Source organism: Acanthamoeba castellanii (assembly GCF_000313135.1).
Source record: "Acanthamoeba castellanii str. Neff unplaced genomic scaffold scf7180000084721, whole genome shotgun sequence".
In the NCBI taxonomy this organism is placed as follows: domain Eukaryota; phylum Discosea; order Longamoebia; family Acanthamoebidae; genus Acanthamoeba; species Acanthamoeba castellanii.
The window spans coordinates 9,503-31,441 of record NW_004457434.1 but is presented as its reverse complement, the minus strand read 5'-3'; the positions used below and the strand labels follow the sequence as shown (position 1 = coordinate 31,441).

The following is a 21,939-nucleotide window of genomic DNA, read 5'->3' as shown; positions in this document are numbered from 1 at the left end:
CTCAACATGAGCATAGCATGGAGTCATGTACACCACATGCAATAATCAATGGTTCCTCATAGAAGCTGAAAGCAAGCTGCCAAATCAGTAGAAGACATGTTTCACTTACTAGAGATTGATTCACTTTTATTGTTTTGTACCATTTCATGGGCGTGGGCCCATAACCTGTTGGAGCTGGAGGTGTATTGTCACTGGAGTGTGTGAATGGTAGTAGTTGTGAAGAGTATAGAGGAGGAAAGAAAAAGTGTATTTACATTAACTTTGAAGTACATTATTTATACTTGAGAGTTTGTCTTGTTTTGGTGTTTGCCTGTGATCATACTGCCAAGAGTGCTGGCCCAACCAAGCTTCAATTGGCGTTTGTTTGCCCATCCATCACACATTATGCACATGCCACATGATACTAGACATGACACAACACAAGAGGAGGTGAGCAACATGTGAAATGGGCAAGACAAAGGGTGGGTGTATGATGGGGGTGGAGACTTAGTCATGCAAGATTTCAGACTGATTGCTGTGGCTATGACCATGCCACCACCACATTCACACCCACTACAATGCCCTGAAGCCAAACAAAAAACAACAAACACCACAGTTGACCTGGGTAAGTAAGCCAGTAGCACCTACCTTGCTCTCCCCACCATCTTGGTGGTCTGTAGAGGCAGCAGGATGGCCAGGATCAGCCCATCAGGGCCATGTAGCTGAACTGCCCCACGGTGCCACGGTGCATCAAACCAGGAAGTAGGTTTATTAGAAGAAGCTAGTACACAAGTGAGGTGAGTATAGCAGTGCGACCCTCGGGCAGCTAATCCACACCCCAAGGGAACCGTTTTGGCCTGAAAATAAATTACAAATAAATTTAACACAAGATGAGCGGGAGCGCGTGGACGAAATTGGAGCAGCGGTTCTTCGCCAAGTACCACGGAGTGGAGGGAGGTGTGCTCCTCAAGGGTCCGTTCTGGCAGAATCTCGCCCAAAAGTACCCCGTCTTCGGCAAGGTCAACAACGGTACCGCACAATCTCTTTTCGAATCGCCATTGCCTCTAATCCCCCCCCCCCAATCATCCTTAACCGATGCAGCATTGTGGGCCGCTCCCGCCTTCAAATGGGGTATGCATCCTCTGAAACGATTATTTGACATTCTTTTGTAATTGTTTTGTTTTCATGATTTGTAATTTATTTTTAATTGTTACCTGGTGCCTCTTGGGCAGGGCTTGCTATCGTGCCGCTGTACGGCATTCTTGAGGGCAAGCCGGCCGTGAAGGACCTCGACCTCAACCAGTCGCTCGCGCTCTCCCTCACAGGTCTGGTGTGGACCTACTACGGCTTCCTCGTCGTCCCCCGGTACGCGCCGTTCTCACTCTTCGGAGGATGATCGTCATGTGCGCGATGTATTGCACGCGACCATCAAAGCCGCTGATGTGATCGATTCTTTGTTAACTACTTCCAGAGCCGACTTGCTGATCGCTGTCAACGTGGCCCTTCTGTCCGTCAACGGCTACAACGTCTACCGTAAGATCAAGTACAGCTGTCACCACCACCGCCCTCCTCCTCCTCCCGCAATGCTGTTGGTGACCTGACCGTGAGTGTGCTCTTGTGTGCAGTTACGACAAGCAGATGCAGGCCGCCCAGGCGCACGCCTGAGCTCGTGTGCGCGCAATAGCACCCCCACGCCTCTGTATGGGCTAACTTCAAACCACAAGTTTTCGTTTCATTCCGTTTTTACTCAGAAGTGGGCTGAGTTTCCTTTCAAGGCCAAGCTCGTGCGCGCCCGCTCGATTGCCCGTGCCCCGCGGTCTTCAGTGCAGGACGGGCGAAAGAAGCCTTTGACCAGAGAGGCAAGCGCCACGCTGCCCGGCCTTTCCAAAATTAGCGACCAGTGCGGGCCAGCCAGTACTTCCAACCTTCTTCTTCAACGGCCGTTGCGGAGCGAGAGAGACAGTGAGAGTTGAGCGTCGACGTCACCGGTGTTGAACGAACAATCAATCCTTAGGATCAGCGCCCACAGAGCGAGAAGAAGAGGTTAATAGCTAGAATAGACAGTTACAGTTTGGACAAATGGCGGACTCGTCATTGATGACCATCGTGATTACGGGTACGGAGGAGTGGGCAAGAGCGCCCTCACACTGGCCTACGTCAGCCACCACTTCGTCAGCGAATACGGTACTTATGTTTCTCCATACTCCCCCCCCCGTGCGTTGGGAGATGAGCCGGCCTCTACTCGACACACACTGACACACGCGCAACTCAACAGATCCGACGATTGAGGACAGTCACCGTAAGCAGGTACTTGTCGACGGTGTAGTGTCAGTGCTGGACATCCTCGACACAGCCGGCCAGGAGGAGTTCCGGGTATAAATCTCCCCCAACACGCTAATGTGACAGAGATGGTGATCGTCAGCTCATTACGCCCCCCCCCAAACGATTGCTTCAACAGTCGATGCAGGATCAGTGGTTCCGAACAGGCCAGGGCTTTGTGTTGGTCTACAGCATCGCTGATCGTAAGTCGCTCGAGCACCTCTCCGAACTGCGCGCCAAGATCCTCAGAATCCAGGTTACGGGCTTGTTCTTGACCGGCGTAACACGCACACGACCGCACACGCACACACATACCGCACGGACAGGCCTAACAGAATCCTATAGGACTCGGACTCGGTGCCGATGGTGCTGGTGGGCAACAAGAGCGATCTTCCGGATGACCAGCGCGAGGTGAGCCTCGCCATTGGCAAGGACCAGGCCTCCGCCTTCAGTTGCCCCTTCTTCGAGTCCAGTGCCAAGGTAAGGCTCAGCCGCTCGCACTCTCCTTCTCTCTCTCCCACTACCCAACCACCAGCAGCAGCAAACCCATCGCTGACCGATGTTGTCTGGTGGTGGTACAGCTGCGCACGAACGTGGACGAGCTGTTTGCCGAGCTGGTGCGACAGGTCAGGAAGAAGTCGGGCACGTCGATCGGCGGCAAGAAGAAGGTGGGCAAGAAGTCTTGCCTCCTCTACTAGATAGAGGGTAGGACGTTTAAACTTTACTCAACGAGCTACGATGATGCCGGTGACGATGGCGGTGGTGATGTCGTGCGCCGAGCTTTGGCACTGTAAATACGCGCTGCTGGGAAATAAAATTAAAATACAAAGCACAACAGACCAAATAATCAAGATGGCCTCGAATCAAGTGATGAGCCCCGCCCGCAGGAAGTGGACCCAGTTTGTTGGCACCGTCGGCGCTCGTACGTGCAACACCACGCTACGGATTGCGATGATTTTAGCTAATTTCATTCTAATTTTCCATTTCAAATCCCCATTCATTCAAAATGTACTTATATGTTTTCACAGTTGCCAACTGGGGCATCCCGCTTGCGGTACCAACTTCTTCTCATTTGAGATGTGATTACTATTTTACTAATCTCACTTTATTCGCACAGGCTATTTCGAACATCTACAACCAGCAGGACCCCAAGAAGATCGATCCTCGCATGACCTCTGGTACCTCCACCATTAGACACCAGAGCTCTCTTGACTCGGTGCTGTTGATGGTGATTGTGGCCGTGGCTGACCTTCTGCTTGATGGCTCGGCAGCGCTGGTGTTCTACAGCTTCCTGTTCATGAGGTGGTCGCTGGCCATCACGCCCGCCAACTACCACTGCTGGTCTGCCATGCCTCCAACGAGGTTGTCCAGCTCGTCCAGCTCGGCCGCTGGGCCAACGCGTACACCCACCCGCCTTCCTGCCCTGCCGTGCCCTCGTGCCTTCGTTCTTCGCTGACGAATTCTTGTGTGTGTGTGTGTGTGTGTGTCGTTGTGCGTGTGTGTGCCGTGTGTGGTGTGTGTGTTGTGTGTGTCGTGTGTGTGGTCGCGTAGTACGTGGGGTGGGGAGAAGAAGGACGAGGTCAAGGCCGAATAAGCAACTTTCCACTCTCCCTGTTCTTCAAAATGCACCAGGCCGCGTTGTTCACTAGTGCTCGCTGCAACCTGCGCTGACCGCAGGTTTTCTTATGTGTTTCATTCTTATTCCATTTATTCTTTATTCTTTATACTTATTTATTTATGGAGTTTTTTTGCGTCCGTTGGTGGAGTTGTCGAGGTATGGTAAAAATGCGTTCAAACCTGCTGCGCACCGCACGACACTGAAACGCAAGTTCACTCGCAACACATCAACCCCCAAACGAAAAGGACAAGCAAGCACAATCAATCAAAGGCCAGGCCCACCGCACCAAAGGAGTAAAGGTCCTTACCCCCCAGTCTCATTGAGCCTTCAACCCAATCGCATGGATCCCTCCTTGCCCCCCAAATTGCCAACACAATCTCATCTTCCATCATCTCTTCTTCTTCTTGGTTGACTCTTGTTCAGAAGAGGTCACACCGGAAGGGAAACGAGATGTCGTCCAAGCCCAAGCTCAAGAGCACGTCGTCGCGATCGATGCGCGAGTTCTACCTGGTCGACAACAACAAGGAGTCCAAGGAGAAGAGGGCCGCCGCCTCCGCCGCAGGTGGCGGCCTGAAGCCGAGCGCCGCTGCCACCAAGTCCGACGCACAACCACCAGCGCCAGCACCATCACCTTCACCTTCGTCTTCATCGCAGCAGCAGCAGAAGAAGGAGGGGAGCGCCATCATGTCATCGGCGGCGCCCAGCGGTGGCGGTAACGTCGCTGGTGCTGACTCGGCGTTGTCGGCCTCCGTTTCCTCGCTGCCCAGCCTTGACGGCGGCGGCAGCGGCATAGGCAGTGGCATCAGCAGTGGCATCGGCAGCGGTATCGGCGGCGGCAGCTCGCGGGTGAGCGAAGGGCGCAAGATGATGGCCGCCAGCTCGACCAAGATGCGAAGCACGTCGAGTCGCAGCCTGCGTACCTGGGCACTCGGCGACGACTCGGCGAGCAGCGGCGGCAGCGGCACCGGCGCGTTCGCGATGCTGACCAAGTCGCTCAAGGAGAGGGAGGCGGCGGCAGCGACAGCGACAGCGACGACAACGACCGGCGCGCAGAAGTCGAGGGAGGAGAGGGAGAGGGAGAACGGCACCGAGGCTGCGGGCGGTACGAGCGTGGCCAGCCGCCTGCGCATGCTGGCCAACGCCTCGGGGGGCGCGCCCACTCCCTCCGCGCCGTCGTCTGCGTCGGGCTCGTCGTCGTCGTCGACTTCTTCATCATCTCCAGCGGCTGCGCCCAAGGAAGACGGCAAGAGGACGAGGAGCACCTCGAGCCGCAGCCTCAAGCAGTACATGCTCGAGAAGGAGAAGCCGTCATCGTCATCATCATCGTCATCATCATCGTCATCGTCATCGGCGGCGCAGGACCAGAAGAAGGGCGGCGAGGCCGACGGCGGCGATTCCCGATCGCGTTCGAAGACCTTCAAGTTCCTCAGTAGCGTCGGCAGCAAGAAGGAGAGGGAGAGGGAGAGGGAGAAGGACGAGGAGAAGGAAGACGAAAAGGCGGCCGCGCGGCTGAAGCGGACGTCGAGCTGGGGCCGCAAGGAGGCCGACAAGGTCAAGTCGGTGGTCAAGGCCGACAGCAAGGTGGTCAAGTCGGCGACGGTCGAGGCCGAGGCGGGCTCGCTGCGCGGGAAGGAGAAGAGGGAGAGGGAGAAGGAGAAGAAGGAGAGGGAGAAGGAGAGGGAGAGGCGAACGAAGCCAGGCGGGGCGGACCGGCTGAGCGTGGAGATGAGCGGCGGCCAGGGCTCGGGCATCGGCGCGAGGGACCCGGGCTCGGGCGGCGGCGGCAGCAGGACCTCGAGTGGCGGGAGGGACCCGGGCTCGGGCGGCAGCGGCGGCGGCGGCCCGAGCCCCAAGCCGCCCGACAGCCCCGGGTCCTCGGCAAGCGGCGTTGGTAAGAGTCGGTCGGGCGGCGACAGCGGCATCGGCAAGCGCCGCTCGGGCGAGTTTGTGCCGGCGAAGGATCCGGGCAGCTCCGGCGGCGGCGGCAAGAGCGGCTCGCCCAGAGACCTCGGGGGCAGCGGCGGTGACGGTGGCGGCAGCAAGAGGTCGAACGGCAGCACCGCGACTCTGGCGGTGCCCGGGGCGAAGGAGTCCTCGAGTCACATCAGCAGGAGCCCGCGGGGCCACAGCGGCAGCAGCCCGCGGAGCCACGGCAGCAGCAGCCGGAGGCTGAGCAGGGAGATCCCGCAAGTCGACTCGCCGGGCAGCAGTAGCGGAAGCGGCGATGGAGACAGAGGGAGACAGAGCAAGAAGACCAGCTCGGGCGGCGAAGCGCCCAAGGACCCGGGCAGCAACAAGGGTGCGAAGCTCAGCCCGGCCCAGACAGCCGCCCCTGATGTGTCGCCACGTAAGTAGCACACGCACACGCACCGCCGCACACGCGCTCACATGGACTGTTGTCAGGCCGCTCCAAGTATTCATCAAGCGTGAGAGAGGAAATGGAGGAAGAAAACACCAGTGGTCGAAAGCGAAGGTACGCACCACTCTCGCTGTGGTGTGTGCGTGTGCGATGGTGCGTGTTGATGATTAGGATGGTCTTGGATGGATACGCAGTGTGTCGGCCAAGGGCCACTCGACGCGCTCGCTGGGCCGAGCGGAAGGGCGCACGCCGCTCAGCAACAGCGCCGGCGAGACCGCGTCGCCGCGCGGATCCAGGGCCAACCCGGCCGTGCCGCAGGCCGTGCTCTCGGCCGTGGCCGCCATCGGTCAGGCTGATCGGGCTGCCTTCAGCTCGCGCGACGTCAGATCGAAGCTGGTCGCCAGCTCGCCCCCGCTAGACTCGCCGCTGTCGTCGTCGTCGTCGTCTTCGTTGTCGGCCCCGTCTCCTTCGTCAGGCGGCGGAGGCCCGTCGCCGGGAAGCGCCGGCTCGCGGGGCAACGGGCTGACCGATCTGCCGATCCGCTCTCCGCGCAGCAACCTCCGTTCATCGCGCAGCGAGAGCGAGGGCTCGCTGCCTTCGAGGTCGTCGTCTCCGTCGGCATCGCCGCGCGGTCGGCTCACCTCGTCGCCCCGAGGATCCGAGCCCGGCAGCGGCAGCAGCCCGCAGTCCTCTCCGCGCGACCGATCGTCGTCGCCGCGCGAACGGTCGTCATCGGCGTCGCCTCGCAGCCTCGCCACGACCGCCGTGCTCCGGAGCTCGTCTTCCCCCTCGTCGTCGACCGGACGCGAAGCCGCGAGCTCGCCGCGCGGCAAGATCCGAATGCGATCGACGCGTAGCAGTAGCGGGGGCAGTACCGATGGCGGCGGCGGCAGCAGCAGCAGCGCGAGGAAGCGAAGCGCGACGGCGAAGAAGAAGAGCCGAGACACTGCGGACGAGCGGCGGAGGAAGCGGGAGCGCGACATCATGGGCGCCGAGGCGCAGGCCCTGACGAAGAAGATCAACCAGAGCGTGATATCGCTGCTCAACAACGTCTCCGAGCTGGACTACAGTGAGGTGATGAAGCTGAGGACGAGCGTACGCGAATGGACCGGCGAAGTGGACCGGGTACTCGAGCGGATGCGGAAGGAGTTCTTCGTTACGCCGACATGAGTCATTGCGCGACATGGACGGGGAAGGTGGTGAGCGTGTAAGACGAAGACGAAACATGAAATGTAGAATACTTTGCTAGCTTTGGAAGCGCCTTCATTTCTAGAGTGTGAAGCGCTTACACTAGTGGAGAGAAGAGGGCGGAGAAGAGCAGAGCGGTTTGGTGTGCCTTGCAGCGACCTCCATCTAATGAAGACGCTGCAGTCTTGGGAATGTACAGATGACTTCGTGCTCGTGTTTGCTGGGTGGTACCCCTGACTGCTGGCTGGCATTACTGCTCAGGGGACGCGATAGGGAGAAGGTGGCTCGGCGAAGGAGTCTACGACAGAGAAGCCGAGTGAGTTCAACGCCGAGATGTCACGCAGCCGATCAGGTGCGTACCATTGGGGTCGACGGCAGTAGGGAATGGGCTGTAGATGTTAACGTTCTCAAACTTCTTCAAGAGCGCGGCTTTGAAATCGTCCTGCTCAACAGGCTGCTTCACTGCTGGCTTCGGTCGCAGCCTATGACGTTCATCACAGAGTGTGAGCTCAAGATCCTTGGAGAGCAAGCGCCAATCAGCTGATGAGAGTAAGGTGGTGGTACGTGGTTGGCCTGAGTGACCTCCTTGTCATCAGCACTTCGTTGAGCGACGGCAAGCCACCGGGAACCGGCTGGAGAGGACACGTAAGTACGTTGAGCGCAAGGAGTTGAAGGTCACAACGAACATAGTACGTAACACGTACACGTGCAGCAGCCTTCTGTTCGGCGGCCATGGGACCCCTCCTCTTGAGGTTCTTCTTGGCTTCGCCAAAAGACACAGCACTAGCCGCGCAAGCCTGCACGACGACAGGGGTCAGATTGGGGGGAGGAGGCAAGTGCAGCTTTCAAAAAGTACCTCAATGACCACAGCGGGAGGCGGTGCAGGTGGCGGCGGGACGCATGCGAGCGGTACTACTAGGACCGTGGTAGGTTCGCCAGTCTTTGCCTTCTTCTTGGCCGTCTTAGACGGCATCCTCCTGCTCGCCTTCTCTTTCATCTTTTCCTTCTTCACCTTCTTGGTGATCTTGATTCGCTCGTGATTTTCGTTTTCTCCGTTTTCGTTTTCTTGCGTCCTCAATCGCTTCGTTGCTGGTTTGGTGTGTGCCAATTTCTCGCTGAGTCCTTCGATTTGTCTCTTGCAGCGTGCCAGCTCATCGGCCGTTTGGCTCTTGTACTGCGCAAGCTCGTCTTCGAGGTGGTGAATCCTCTTCTTCAGCGTTCGATTTTCGACCCACACTCTCCGTACTACCTCGCTCTCGGCAACGTCAGGGGTAGAAGCGCTGCGAGACGCTACTCGACGCAGAGGGGAAGCAATCATTGGACTGCGCATCTCGGCCGCGATCTCGAGACCTCCATGCTGTCGCTGAGATGGTGCTTCGAACGTCTTCTTCGTAACCAAAGGGGCGGGCGGTAGATTCTCCTTCGAGCTTAGCGGGATTCGCACCCCTTTATGTTCCCGCCATTGCCTCGTGGTAAGCCTCCTCCGCCGTCTCTCCAAAAGACCATTCTTCTGGAAAGGAGTGTGAATCAGCCAGCTGATTTAATCGAGAGGCAAGGAAGCGAGGGGCGTGGGAGGTACATCGTTGTTGGAGGCCGGCTCTGAGGCCGAGTTGAAGATCCCTAGAAACTTGGACAACATCACGATAGGACAAGATGGCGATTCGTTTGCGCATGAATGTGCTACTCTTGCTCGCCCACCCGCGAAATACAACCGTCACGCACTCCCGCCAAAATGGCTCCCCAACGGTTTGGCGCCTTTACGCTCAATTATTTGTGCTATGCGGAATCCAAGGCAGTTTGAAACTTTGAAGAATGCCGCACCACGCTCTCGTGCCTTTTCATCGGAACAATCCGGGAAGGAAGAACCCGAACTGCGATCCCGCTGTATCGCACCCACAGAGAAGGACCGAAGAGCGTCAAGACACGCACTAGTGGAGATTTGGAGTTGACAGAGCAAACACACTGCCCACAGAAACAACCCGGACGTAAAGGAAGAATGCAAGCGCCCGTGAAGTCTGAATGGAAGCCCATCCGCGCATCGGTTTCCTCGTTGAGGATGACCAATCCCATTCGTGCTCTGCTTGAGACGATAAAGGTGCCAGAAAATCCTGAGAAGGAGATGATCGATCTCTCCATCGGTACGATTAACGAATTCTCTGCCTCCAATCCTAAATCTCGCATCTCTCACGATTTAATCGCAACAGGGGACCCTACGGTGTATGACAATCTCTCTGTCCATCCATTCGTTAAGGAGGAACTCAAGAAGGTGGTGGATTCACCACTTCGCAGCTTTCACGGCTATGTGCACTCCGCTGGCAGTTCCGGTACGCTACCCCCGAGCGAAATCAAAACTGGACCAGACTCAGTGTACTTACAAGCCCCACCGCGCAGAGGCCAAGCGAGCGGTGGCACAGAAGTTCACCAGTCCCGAGTCGCCTCTACGAGAGACCGACATTATCCTGACTAGTGGCTGTTCCGGGGCTTTGGAGATCGCCATCAAGGCCTTCTGCAACCCTGGCGATAACATCCTGCTCCCACGACCAGGCTTCTCGCTCTATCAAACCATCTGCGAGCACCTCGACGTCAAGTGGAAGCACTACAACTTGCTGGTATGGTTCTCATTCACTGCGTCAAGCCTTCATTGATGACCCTAATCGAACCGTGTCTTTTTCCTCTTGCCGCAACAGCCGGAAAGAGAGTGGGAGGTGGACCTGGAGCAGCTGAGCTCGCTGGTGGACGAGAGGACCAAGGTCATCTTGGTGAATAATCCCTCCAACCCATGTGGCTCGGTCTTCTCTCGTGAGCACATCAAGGCGATCTTGGAGATTGCTGAGAAACACCAGTTGCCCATCATCTCGGACGAAGTCTACTACGATATGGTCTTCCCAAGCTCAGGTTAGTCCCATGCTTTCTTCGCCGGGTGTCGGTGTAATTGTGCCCCTCTGACCGTTCTCCCAGGCAAACAGTTCGAATCTTTCGGTCGGGTCAGCGAGGACGTTCCAGTCCTTGTGGTGGGTGGCATTGCCAAGCGGTACTTGGTTCCAGGCTGGAGGTACATGGCTCACCCCTTTCGCCCGTTGTGTTGCTTGATGTTGGCCGACCAATGAACTGGAGTAACTGACCGATTTCTGGTCTTGTTATTCGTAGGGTCGGGTGGATCCAGATCCATGATCGGAACGGTCTGCTGGAGGAAGTCAGACAGGGCCTGAACAGGCTCACCACTCTTATTCTGGGGCCGAACACGCTAGTGCAGGGTGTGCTGCCGCAGATGCTCCACAACACTCCGGAGGAGTTTTACCAACACTCGCTCTCACAATTGGAGGCCAACGCCCAGCTGCTGGTCGAACAGCTAGCCAACGTACCAGGCCTGAAGGTCATCAAGCCCAGCGGAGCAATGTATGTAATGGTATGTTCTCCACCACCGCTTTTCCTGTCAACAACATGGGCTGCAACAGCGGCAGCGATGCTCCGGTGCCGCGTTCCGTTCCCCGTCTGACGCGCGAACGCCGTTCTCTGCATGTACAGATGGGAATTGAAGTCGAGAAGTTTGAGGACATCAAAGACGACGTCGACTTCACCCAGAAGCTGCTGGCCGAGGAGTGCGTCCTCGTCCTCCCTGGCACCATCTTCCAAATCCCTAACTATGTCCGGCTGGTAAGTCACCACCCACCCACGCGCCGTGTGGCGTACCGGAGAGGGTGCCCGGGGTTCAAAGCCTCACACGCTCTCCTCTCCCAGGTTATCTGCCCCACGCTGGACAAGCTGCGTCTCGTGTGCGAGCGATTGGCCAGCTTCAGCGCCAGGCACGCCAAAAAGCGAGAGTAGAGCGATCATGCCTCTGCCGAGCAACAGAGAGCGATTGTGCATTCATGGTCATCTTTCAAAAGAACACGCCTCTTCCCTATCGATTCCGCCTCCAGGCTGAACGAACATGTACCTGTCGCCTTGACAACGCATGTCCCAGGCGACAGAGGAAAAGTGACTGTTAAATATTCAAGACATGCCCTAGTATATAATGTGTAAATAATTGACATTCTGAAGAGCTATACTCAGGGTCCGATCACGTGCAGCCAGTCAACAAGTAACCCGCAATAATCCACGACGGCTACAAGCTCGCAGCTGTCGTACGACAGTTGTAACATCTGCGATAATCGAGAAGGACACGAAACAGGATCGAAAAGAGTGGAGCACGAAAGAGGAGGAAGCTTCGTGCAGATTAATCGTCGGACGATTATACTTTCAATTTGAATCTTTTCATTCAAATTTGAAACGTGAAGGGGTAGGTAGAGGAGGAACAAACAAGAGAGAAGGTGGCGGGTGGAGAGATGGAAGGGCCTCCACCTCCGCCCCTGGGAGGAGGCGATGACTCGGCATGTAGCTCGCATCGCCGAACATCGCCAATTGCGATTAAATCAGTACCATCGACCACCAACAGCACACACAACAACGTCATCCTGAGCCCAGCCGGCGCCTTCACCGCGGCATTCGAGGTGACTGATTTCAATCTCGGCTCCTCCTGTTCGGATGGGTCACCACGCTGCGCCGCTTCTGCAAACAACACCCCCTGCGTCTCGTTGGGTCCCTGGAACGTGTACCTCATGCTCGATGCCAACAACAACCTCTTCATCAAGGCTCTCGACACCGAGACCACGATAACCTCGTGGAAACAAATCTCGAAGACGGTACGTGCACAGAACAGCTTCGAGCAAAGGCCTTTGCTTGCTTGTCTTCTCTACGTGATCGTGCTGACCTCGCCGGCGCTCAACCTGCACTACGTAGAACGAAAAGAAGGAGAAGGAGGACAGCGAGCCTCTGTCCGTGCCACCCGAGCAGCTGGAGCTCATCCTCGCCAAGGAAAGAGCAGAGGCAGCCGCCCAGGCCAAGTCCTCCTTCCTTGCAGGTAGCCATCCAATCTCCCGTTGATGCAAGATTCTCCCCTCCACCCACCGCGGTGGTTCGCTTTGCCTCCATCTCGGCACTTGGTGTTTCCATTACGTGTTGTCGAGCTCTCTCTTCTCTCTACTCTCTACCATCTTGTTACATATCATCATATGTGTCGGTCGTGTTTTCCCTAACGCATCAGTCGGCGTGCGCGGCAGGCATGTCCCACGAGATACGAACGCCGCTGAGCGGGATCATCACGCTGACCACGCTGCTTTCGGATGACGACACGCTCACGCCGTACCAGCGGGATCTCGTCAACACCGTTCGCGCGTCGGGCACGCTGCTCCTGGGCATCGTACGGAGACCGTTGATCTCGCACGCTGTGACCACGCTCAGGCCTGACCCTGCATTGTCTCCCGACTCTTTCCTCCGCGCTACTCTCTCCGTGCAGGTGAACGATATCTTGGACTTTAGCAAGTTGGAGGCGGGCAAGGTGTCGCTCAAGGACTTCAATTTCGACCTCCAGGCCTGCGTGGAGAGCGTGTGCGACGTGCTGGTGCTCCAGGCGCAGAAAAAGGGCATCGAGTTGGTCTGCTACGTAGATACTGACATTCCGACTTACGTCCGCGGCGATCCGGGTACGCCACATCGCCGTACCGCCCCGTTTGGAAACATGTTTTGGCCATCACCGCTCACAACCACTCCCATCCATTCCACCGATCTAGGCCGGCTAGCGCAGGTGATGCTCAACCTCGTGAACAACGCGATCAAGTTCACTTCGGTGGGCGAGGTCAAGCTCGTCGTCGCTCCTGCCTATGGTACGTTCGCTGGACTCTTGAGATTCACACATATCGTCTTTTTTTTTATCTGTTGACCACCATGTTCGATTACATGCAGACCGACCGGTGAGCAAGTCGCCGTGCGGCAGACCGCGGAAGGAAACGTTCCAGCTGAGCATCGTGGACTCGGGGGTGGGCATATCGCCCGAAGGCCTCTCGTCACTACGATCGTTCCAGCCCTTCACTCAAGTCGACCAGTCCAAACGGTACCGTCTCTACCAAACCCCCTCCCCCTCCCAATGGCGCGTTCCAGAGCTACTACAACATTGGTTGACTCGCCAATGTCGCAGGTACGGCGGAACGGGCCTGGGCCTGGTGCTATGCAACCGCATCGTCACCACCATGGGTGGCTTGATGGAGATCCAGAGCGAAGTGGGCCTTGGCAGTGTGTTCACTGCCTATGTCGATCTCGAAATCCTGGACGTACGCACGAGCTCCTCTCTGTATGGCTCTGTATTTACGGGACGTGCGCTTACACTTTAGCCGTGGTGCGTTCGCCAACTACAGGACAGCGAAAGGCTCCGCTGCATGGACGACGCAATAACGGTGGCGGCCGTGGACAGCGCCGAGATCGACATCGTGCGGTCTCCCCCCGCGGGTGTTGAGTCTGTCGCCCCCGGGTTACGAGAGCGGCGAAGTGGACGGTGTCCGGCGCACGGAAGAGCATCGGCTGCAGAGGGAGCGCCTCCTACAGCAGCAGCACCAGCAGCAACTCGCCAACGGGCTCGAGGGCCTGTCATCGGGTGAGCGCGCGGCGCTGCTGGGCGTCAACAAGCGAAAGGTGAGCGTCGGCGTCAAGCTGAGCGACTGGATCTGGGAACGAGCCTATGAATCGTACCGAGCGAACACGGACAGCGGCGAGTTCGTCCAGGAGTACGGAGAGGACCGGGCGGCCGGCGGCAGCGGCAGCAGCGTCACGGAGAGCGGACCACAGGGCGATATTTTCCCGATGCTCCGTTTCTACTCCTCATATGAGGAGATGCGACGCAGCGGGAAGAAGTTCATCCTGCTCTGCCTCAAGAACGACTCGTTCCGCGCGATCGTGCTGAGCTACCTGCACGCCTTCATCGTGGAGATGAAGAAGGCCTCCGCCCTCAACGCCGCGGCATCGACCACGAGGAACTTGCCCTCGGGCGAGTGGGACGCCACGCCGGAGCGAATCGACGCATCGTCGTCGTCGTCGACCTCGTCCTACGACGAAGACGTGTCCAAGGCCAAGGAGGAACAGGTGGACGACGACCTGCTGAACAGCGGCGACGCGTTCTTGGCCCAGCAGCAGCTTGAAAACTGGGGCGTCATCGAAGTGGAGGACATCTACGACGACAACTTCCTTCAACTGCTCGCGCACATGGAGGAGGGCCAGAAGAGGAGCGAGGCCGAGAGCAGCGGCTACATGTCGAGCAGTGGTGGTGGCGACGACGCGCCGCCCGGCAAGAGCAAGGAGAGCGAGGAAGACGCGAACCCGTCATCGACCACCAACGCGACCGCCAACTACCGGCCGCGATTCGACGCCGTAGTGATGGATCTCGGGTTCTACGAACACCTGGAGGGCGAGTACGGCACGGCAGAGCGCAAGAGCTCGCCCTCGCTGCAGTACCTGCGCGGCCTGATCTTCCAGGGCGGCTCCGGGGTGATGGCGCGGAACTTCGACAGCCCCGGCGGGAAGCGAAGGAAGAGCAGCACCAACCAGAGGAAGCGGTCGACAGGAGGGAGCCCCACCTCGGCCAGGTGGACCACTCCGTCATCGTCGTCTACCGCGGCAAACGGTTCCGAGACCAATGCCTCGCCCAAGAGGCAATGCCCCGATGAGGCCAGGTACAGTCTCCGCTGCGAAACAACACTCACGCACAGCCCATGCGCACGAGCGTCGGCCCGCTAACCACTCGCGTTACGACAACTCACGACATTCGACACACATGACACATGCAGGAAGCGCAGGATTCGATTTGAGGACCGACTGATGGAGCCGCGGCCTTTCCTCGTGCTCATTTCGCCCTTGCTGGAGAAGACCAAGGTCGCCAACCTGTTTAAGAATGAGAGAATCGATGGGTCGCTCACGACCCCCATCAAGAAGAACGAGCTCAAGTACGCACCCTCTTTTACTGGCCTCACCACATATACACACACACGCTCCGCTGGTGCTCAAGCACGCATTTCGCGCCGACCCTCTTGCCTACACAGGAATGTATTTAGGGATCTGCTCGATGGGACGTGGCGGCGGATGGCAAGTCAGAGGCGAAAGAGCAGCTCCAAAGGATCACGGATCGAGGCCAGGAGGAGCAGCATCGAGGAGGACGAGTTCATCAAGCGGCTGCGTCGGCGGTTCTCTCACCAGATGCCTCAAACACGAAAGCTCGGATCAGGTCCATACCCTCCACTGCGCGCACATCAGCATATCCGCACGCACGCACGCACTAACGGCAGCTAGACGACTCGTTCATTCGGCGAACAGGATCGGAATTTGACCTGTCCGAGTACCTGCAGTCGAACCAGCAACACCTCCTGTTCTCCTACGAAGAGGTGCGGCGCAAGTCCGACGAAAAGCTGCGGACCGAGCAACAGCAGCAGCAGCAGCAACAGCAGCATCAGTACCGGGAGACCCGGAGCGGCGGGAAAGGCGATAGGAAGCGATGGTCGGGCGAAGTGCAGGCCCTCAAAATACTCGGACCGCACGCGTCGCCGCAGCCACCGCACCAGCACGGCCAGAACCCGCGGCAACGTCAGGGAAGCGGCAACAACAAGCCGGGAGTCGACGACAAGAAGAAGAACAAGAACAAGCGGCCCGATTGGCGACGATCAGGCGATCACAGCGACCCGCGGCCGGACTCGGGTGACGAATCGGACGGCCAGCGGCGGGCCACGCTCGGCGAGAATCGCTCGGTGAGCGAGGACCTCCTGACCCCCGCGGGCATGGCCACGGCCACGCTGGTCGAGGCCGCCGAGGCGTTGCTTGACCGCAACTCGAATCGCAACAGAGACGGTAGCCCCGAGAAGGACAACACACCATTGAACGAGGAGACGATCCTGCGACGACGGCAGCGCGAGGGCTCGCATCCGCACAGGGAACGGGTGCTCGACCGACGGCTACGCATCCTGGTCGTCGAGGATAACCTCATCAACCAGAAGGTCCTCACCAAGGTGTTGGACAAATACGTCAGGTAAGGGACCAACGCCGCACACACACGCACGCCATGTGTGTTCGTCTTGGCTAACGGTGACGCTGGCATGTATACGTCATCTACACACAGGGGCTGTTCCTACCACGTTGTCCACAATGGCCAGCAGGCGGTGGAGGAAGTAACGGCCTCCATGTTGAACGAGGGTGCTGTCATGTACGACGTCATCCTCATGGACTGCATGATGGTACGTGAAATTTGTGTCTTGTGTCGACACGCCGGTGGCCTAAGGTGTGTTATCTGTGTCTGCAGCCGCTGATGGACGGCTACGAGGCCACACGGTGCATACGCGAAGTGGAAGCGCAGACCAACAAGCCGCGCAACAAGATCCTGGCGTTCACCGCCAACGTGATGCCGGAGGACCGCCAAAAGTGCATCGACGCTGGCATGGTGCGTGCGACACGCGTCACTCTCTACCTTTGCCCCTCGCCCTACTCCCTTCTCCTGTCCATGAACTTACCTTCAACCACTATCTGGCCACCACCGCCACTGGTAGGATGACTACATCGAAAAACCGGTGCAGGACAAGCCCCTCCTCGAGAAGCTGCGGCGATTGGTGCCAGCCAAGATGGATGCGCTCGGCCTTCTCAACCCCAGCAAGTAGCCCGCAACACAATGTATTTTTTTATTTTTTTAATTTTTTGTGCGGCAGTGGACTTTTGGTGGGATTCGAACCCACGAACCAAAGGGGCCTCGCGAAATTTTTCCAGGCAAGCAAAAAAGTGGGGAATGTGTGGAATTTTGTGTTTGTCGCGGGTTGGTGGGCGAGAGTTCGATGGTTGATGCACGATGACCGCGGGAGTTTAAGGTGGCGCAGATGTATAAGTACGGTCACAGTGCGGCAGTTCAAACGGTTTTTGCCATCAACCACCACCACTACCACCAAACACTACTTGCCGCTGTCACCCTCTTGTGTTGAGTCTCATACTCCACACTCTCAACACCACCACAACCTCCTCTCCAGAAGAAGCCTCACCAGGTACCCACCACAAGTCCCAATTTGCTGGCACTTGTGGAGACATGGCTGACCATGTGTGTGTATGGTGATGATGATGATGTGTGCACTAGTTGAACAAGACAATGAGCCACGCAGGACAGAAGAGGAAGAACGCCGAGCCCACCGAGGTCAAGAAGGCCGTCGAGGCCGGTGCGGCCGCCAAGAACCGCAAGACCGAAGGCGAGGAGGAGCCCGTGGTGCATCTGAAGGGCGTGGTGGGCACCGGCCTGGCCACGGCGGGGCACCACCACCGCACGAGCGCCGAGTTCCTGGCCGCGCTGGTCTACACCCGCGCCGAGCAGCTGCGCGTGCCCGAAAACAAGGTCTTCGTCGCCGAGCGCACCGACAAGATCGTCGACGTGTTCAGGGGCCTGGTGAACCACAACTTCCTCTCCGTGCCCGTGCTCCAGAAGACCAAGCACAAGTGGTTCGGCTTCCTCGACCTGGCCGACATCGTCCTCTACGTCGTCAACGTACGTTGCTTTTCTTTTCTTATTTAATTTCCTTTCCTTTTCTCTGAATATTTCGAGTGTAGCGTGGCCACGGTCGTGAGCTGATGACGGTGTATCGTTGCAGACCTTTGGCGAGAGCAAGCTGAACGTGGAGGAGGACTTCTGGACGCTTGTGGAGCGCGAGGAGGAGTTCAAGCAGAAGACGGTCAATGACCTCATGCGCTACCCGCTCACCCGCCGCAACCCGTTCAACCCGGTCAAGGGCGGCTACTCGCTGCTCTACGCCATCGAGGCGCTGGCCAAGGAGCGCAGCCTCCATCGCGTGCCGGTGGTCGACGAGCAGCGTCAGCTGATGAACCTCATCACCCAGTCCCAGGTCGTGCGCTTCCTCCAGCAGAACATGCACCTGCTCGGCGACAAGCGGGCCACGCCCGTCAAGGAGATCAACGGCGTGATGCACGACGTGTTCACCATCAACATGCACCAGAGGGCCATCGACGCCTTCCACCAGATGGTGGAGCACGGCGTGACCGGCGTGGCCATCGTCGACGACACCGGCCGGCTGCGGGGCAACCTGTCGCTGCGCGACCTCAAGGCCATGTCCACCGACGGCCGCTTCTTCTGGCGCCTCTACCAGACCGTCGAGAACTACATCACCAAGCTCAAGCACGAGATCAAGGGTGCGTCTTTGCCGCTCTCTCACTTCGCCTTGCTTTGATGATGATGTTGATGATGACGCTAACCACCGCACACGCCCATAAATGCACACGACACACAGAGGGCCAGAGGCCGAAGAGGGTGCAGGTGTGCAAGGAGTCGCACACGCTCGAGCAGGTGATCAACCTGCTGGCCGACCACTCGATCCACCGCGTGTTTGTGGTGGACGACGCCAAGAAGCCCATCGGCGTGATCACCCTCAAGGACGTCCTCCTCGAGATCCTCTCGCCCTAAGCTCACGCCCTGGGCCTCTGTGCGTTCTGTGCACACCTCGGCACAGTCTACGCTTCGCTTTCTTCTTCTTCTTCAGAGCATCTTTTTGTAGATATCTTGCAGTATCCTGCCATCAACAACTCTCCAAATGTTTCAATTCAACACAGAAGGCATTTCGCAAACGTTTCATAAACTGTTTGCAGTTTAACACGAAAGCGAAGAGAAGAAGATGGCAGCGTGTCGGATGACGCTGGAGAAGGTGGTGCAGGTGGAGGGCGTGGAGGTCAGTCTCGACGCTCTGTGGACCACTCCCGAAGGCCACACCACGTACCCCTTCACCACTTTCTTTAAATCAATCATTATTTATAAATAACAATAACATAATAAATGCCAGCGGGCAGGTGGAAGCTGCGGTGGAGGCCTACGTACATCAACACCCATCGTCTTCTTCTGTGGAGGCCCTTGCCACCGGTAACCTCACTCCAACGTTGACATTAGAATTAGAAACGTTTTCATCATGATTTGTGCGTCTCGTGCTTTGTGTGGCCATGCCAGGCATTGCGCGGGTGTGTTGCGTGAGCTTTGGTGCGGAGAAGGCCAAGGTCACGATCCACGTGCGCAAGCGCGCCACCAGGCTCGTGGAGGCCCGGTCCACCCGCGTCCAGGTGCTCGACCACGATTCACTTGTGTGTGTCGTGTGTTGTGTGGTGTGTGTCGTGTGTGTTTTCTCATCAACTTTACACGCAGTCAGTGGCGCTGATGAGTGTTGTCGTGTCACACCACAGATCAAGCGGACCCGGCAGTTCTTCGTCGAGCAGGAAAGCCACGACGCTACAATGGGAACGGGGTGTCAGGTACGGCGCCACATACACACACGCGAACACACACACACCACACACACACACACACACACACACACACACACACACACACACACACACACACACACACACACACACACACACACACACACACACACACACACACACACACACACACACACACACAATGGCTATCAATGAAATGAGTGGGTGCGGCTTGCATCTGTCTGATCAGCACCCGCGCTGCAGTTGGTGGCATCGCCCTGGGCTCAGCACCTGAAGCCGTCGCCCACGCTCGCCATCAAGGAGGTCGCCGACCAGCTCAAGCTATCAGGTGCAGCGCTGCCCGATTCCTCGATCACGCACGCACGCACGCACACACGCACACACACACACACACACGGGCTCATATGGGCTGAGCGACGCACAGGCGTGGAGGTGTTCGACTTTGGCGTGGGCGAGATGAACCCGTACGTCCCGGTGCCCCTCGCCCTGCGGCAGGCGATCGCCGCCGCCCAGCTGGCCGAGTCCCACAGCCACTACACCGCCGCCTCCGGTACTCCGCACACGCACACGCGCACGAACACGCACACAGAGCCGTCGTACTCGGAATCTCAGAGCGCTGACCACTCTTGGCGCAGGCGACAACTCACTGCTCGAGGCGCTGAGCGAGGACTTCCGCAGGTTCGGCATGACCTACGCGCCGCACGAGATCGTCGTCTGCCCAGGACCCAAGGTGCGATGGCGATGACTGCTGTCATGGAACCAAACGGTGGACTGAGCCCCGTTGATGTGTGCTGCCAGGACGCCATCTTCAAGGCGTGTATAGCGCTGGTCAACCCGGCAATGCCCCGCAACAGGTACGACGCCCCTACCTCGGATGGCCCAGAGTGTTGCTGACACGCACGCACCGCACACACCACCGCACACACCACCGCACACAACAAGGGTGGTTGCATTTGCGCCGTCCTACGAAGCCTTCGAGAACGTGCCCCCGCTGACCACCGGCAAGCCCGCCATCATCTTGCCCACCGACGACCGCTTCTTCCCCAAAGGTGCCGGCTACTTGCAATAATAATATTATTATTTTATTTATTTTTATTTATTTATATTATTTATGTTATTATTAATTTATGTTATTTATATTATTTACCCCCGCTGTGTTGGTTGGTCAGTCGACGAGTTGGAGCGCCTGCTGGCCACGGACCCAACGATCGCCATCATCATCGTCAACTCGCCGAACAACCCCACGGGGGTGGTCTACCCCGCATCCCTCATCGCCGATTTGGCCCAGGTCCGACTTCATCATCGTCACCACCATCGCCTGCCCTTTGCAGTGCAGCTGATGGCGTGTGCGCGTGCGGTGTGTGCGGTGTGTGTGTGCGGTGTGCGCGTGTTTATGCATCAGGTGATCGGCGAGTATCCGCAGGTGGCGGTCATCTCTGACGAGAGCTATCGAACCGCCATCTACAGTGGTGCGTCGCGAGCCCTCGCGTTATATTGTCTTTCTTCTCACTCACACGCGACCGGCCGCAACGTAGACGAGCCCTACAGCAGCATCGCGCACCACCTCCCGCTCCAGACGCTCGTCGTCGCCGGCATCTCCAAGGAGCTGAGCTCCACCGGCCTTCGCCTGGGTGCGCGCCGGCCACACACGACACACACGAGAGATGAAAGAAAGAGGCCTACTCGTTACTCACCCCACCACCCGTTGGGCTGTCTGACACCCGCGGGTCCAACCAACCACAGGCTGGGTGGCGGGACCCGCGCAGATCATCCGAGTGATCGCCAACGTGCACGGCAACGCCACGTCGTGCGTCAACCTGCCCGTGCAGGTCGGCCTCGCCCAGTTCCTGCGGTACCGACCAACCGACCACCCAATCTACCAGATTCAGCTGGCCCGACTGAAGGTCTCACAAACGCGCAGGGCCGAGCGGGACATGGAGAGCCGCAAGGAGATCAAGAGACAGCTGCAGCTGCGGCGCGACATCGCCCTGGAGCTCTTCTCCTCGCTGCCTCACCTCAAACGCTGTGCGTCTCTGTGTGTGTGTGCCCGCGTGCGTGCGTTATGTAGTGCGCACGAGCGTGTGCGCTTTCTCACGGTCTTTTTGTTGCGCGCAGGCAAGCTTACGGCGAGCCAGGGCGCGTTCTACTTGTTCCCCGACGTCACGGCCTTCCTCGACACCCGCGCGCCATCGGTCGACGAGGCCGACGCGGCGGAGGTGATTCGCACGGACAAGGAGCTGGCGCTGTACCTCCTGCGGGCGGCCAAGGTGGTGGCCATCCCCGGCAGCCAGTTCCAGCGGGCGGGCCACTTGCGCCTCTGCTACGCGCGCGACGAGGCCACCCTGCGCGCCGGCTTCCAGGCCATGGACGC

The 21,939-nt window shown here is 58.2% G+C and overlaps 9 protein-coding genes and 1 pseudogene across 9 annotated transcripts in view; 7 read left to right on the top strand and 3 right to left on the bottom strand.

The window, feature by feature from the left end:
* Positions 1 to 869: 869 nt before the first annotated feature.
* Positions 870 to 1,644, top strand: ACA1_382330 (uncharacterized protein; the record flags this gene model as incomplete). Its single annotated transcript, XM_004338729.1, has 4 exons — positions 870 to 1,008; positions 1,212 to 1,344; positions 1,451 to 1,522; positions 1,605 to 1,644. The coding sequence occupies 4 exons, from the start codon at positions 870 to 872 to the stop codon at positions 1,642 to 1,644; spliced, it is 384 nt and encodes a 127-aa protein (XP_004338777.1).
* Positions 1,645 to 2,058: 414 nt separating this feature from the next.
* On the top strand, positions 2,059 to 2,996 carry ACA1_382320 (annotated as a pseudogene).
* Positions 2,997 to 3,150: 154 nt separating this feature from the next.
* ACA1_382310 (uncharacterized protein) lies at positions 3,151 to 3,892 on the top strand (the record flags this gene model as incomplete). Its single annotated transcript, XM_004338728.1, has 5 exons — positions 3,151 to 3,220; positions 3,327 to 3,352; positions 3,416 to 3,476; positions 3,570 to 3,726; positions 3,850 to 3,892. 5 exons carry the CDS (start codon positions 3,151 to 3,153, stop codon positions 3,890 to 3,892), a joined length of 357 nt encoding a protein of 118 aa, XP_004338776.1.
* Positions 3,893 to 4,419: 527 nt separating this feature from the next.
* Positions 4,420 to 6,619, bottom strand: ACA1_382300 (uncharacterized protein; the record flags this gene model as incomplete). Its single annotated transcript, XM_004338727.1, has 4 exons — positions 4,420 to 4,836; positions 4,882 to 5,983; positions 6,020 to 6,248; positions 6,466 to 6,619. The coding sequence occupies 4 exons, from the start codon at positions 6,617 to 6,619 to the stop codon at positions 4,420 to 4,422; spliced, it is 1,902 nt and encodes a 633-aa protein (XP_004338775.1).
* A 1,101-nt stretch (positions 6,620 to 7,720) lies between these two features.
* ACA1_382290 (uncharacterized protein) lies at positions 7,721 to 8,436 on the bottom strand (the record flags this gene model as incomplete). The annotated part of the gene is made up of 5 exons (XM_004338726.1): positions 7,721 to 7,761; positions 7,824 to 7,945; positions 8,028 to 8,095; positions 8,168 to 8,260; positions 8,377 to 8,436. The coding sequence occupies 5 exons, from the start codon at positions 8,434 to 8,436 to the stop codon at positions 7,721 to 7,723; spliced, it is 384 nt and encodes a 127-aa protein (XP_004338774.1).
* A 1,023-nt stretch (positions 8,437 to 9,459) lies between these two features.
* Positions 9,460 to 11,288, top strand: ACA1_382280 (Tyrosine aminotransferase, putative; the record flags this gene model as incomplete). Its single annotated transcript, XM_004338725.1, has 8 exons — positions 9,460 to 9,601; positions 9,668 to 9,787; positions 9,855 to 10,072; positions 10,151 to 10,358; positions 10,422 to 10,494; positions 10,611 to 10,869; positions 10,989 to 11,117; positions 11,202 to 11,288. The coding sequence occupies 8 exons, from the start codon at positions 9,460 to 9,462 to the stop codon at positions 11,286 to 11,288; spliced, it is 1,236 nt and encodes a 411-aa protein (XP_004338773.1).
* A 773-nt stretch (positions 11,289 to 12,061) lies between these two features.
* ACA1_382270 (ATPase/histidine kinase/DNA gyrase B/HSP90 domain containing protein) lies at positions 12,062 to 16,966 on the top strand (the record flags this gene model as incomplete). Its single annotated transcript, XM_004338724.1, has 15 exons — positions 12,062 to 12,145; positions 12,243 to 12,363; positions 12,563 to 12,702; positions 12,799 to 12,985; positions 13,073 to 13,165; positions 13,245 to 13,392; positions 13,477 to 13,609; positions 13,694 to 13,770; positions 13,793 to 15,001; positions 15,125 to 15,271; positions 15,368 to 15,549; positions 15,639 to 16,344; positions 16,435 to 16,549; positions 16,615 to 16,752; positions 16,886 to 16,966. The coding sequence occupies 15 exons, from the start codon at positions 12,062 to 12,064 to the stop codon at positions 16,964 to 16,966; spliced, it is 3,561 nt and encodes a 1,186-aa protein (XP_004338772.1).
* Positions 16,967 to 17,442: 476 nt separating this feature from the next.
* Positions 17,443 to 18,762, top strand: ACA1_382260 (CBS domain containing protein; the record flags this gene model as incomplete). Its single annotated transcript, XM_004338723.1, has 3 exons — positions 17,443 to 17,832; positions 17,936 to 18,491; positions 18,590 to 18,762. 3 exons carry the CDS (start codon positions 17,443 to 17,445, stop codon positions 18,760 to 18,762), a joined length of 1,119 nt encoding a protein of 372 aa, XP_004338771.1.
* A 208-nt stretch (positions 18,763 to 18,970) lies between these two features.
* Positions 18,971 to 21,858, top strand: ACA1_382250 (aminotransferase, class I/II superfamily protein; the record flags this gene model as incomplete). Its single annotated transcript, XM_004338722.1, has 13 exons — positions 18,971 to 19,068; positions 19,322 to 19,406; positions 19,527 to 19,595; positions 19,812 to 19,896; positions 19,993 to 20,118; positions 20,204 to 20,298; positions 20,367 to 20,422; positions 20,511 to 20,617; positions 20,738 to 20,856; positions 20,971 to 21,037; positions 21,104 to 21,199; positions 21,312 to 21,593; positions 21,684 to 21,858. Coding segments are annotated over 13 exons (1,460 nt in total), but the record flags the coding sequence as incomplete, so codon positions are not given.
* A 30-nt stretch (positions 21,859 to 21,888) lies between these two features.
* Positions 21,889 to 21,939, bottom strand: part of ACA1_382140 (syntaxin 6, putative) — a gene marked incomplete at both ends in the record, with an annotated part of 1,552 nt that continues 1,501 nt past the window's right edge. The window contains one exon of the mRNA XM_004338721.1: positions 21,889 to 21,910. Within this exon, the coding sequence (XP_004338769.1) occupies positions 21,889 to 21,910 (22 nt within the window). The remainder of the gene's footprint in view (positions 21,911 to 21,939) is intronic.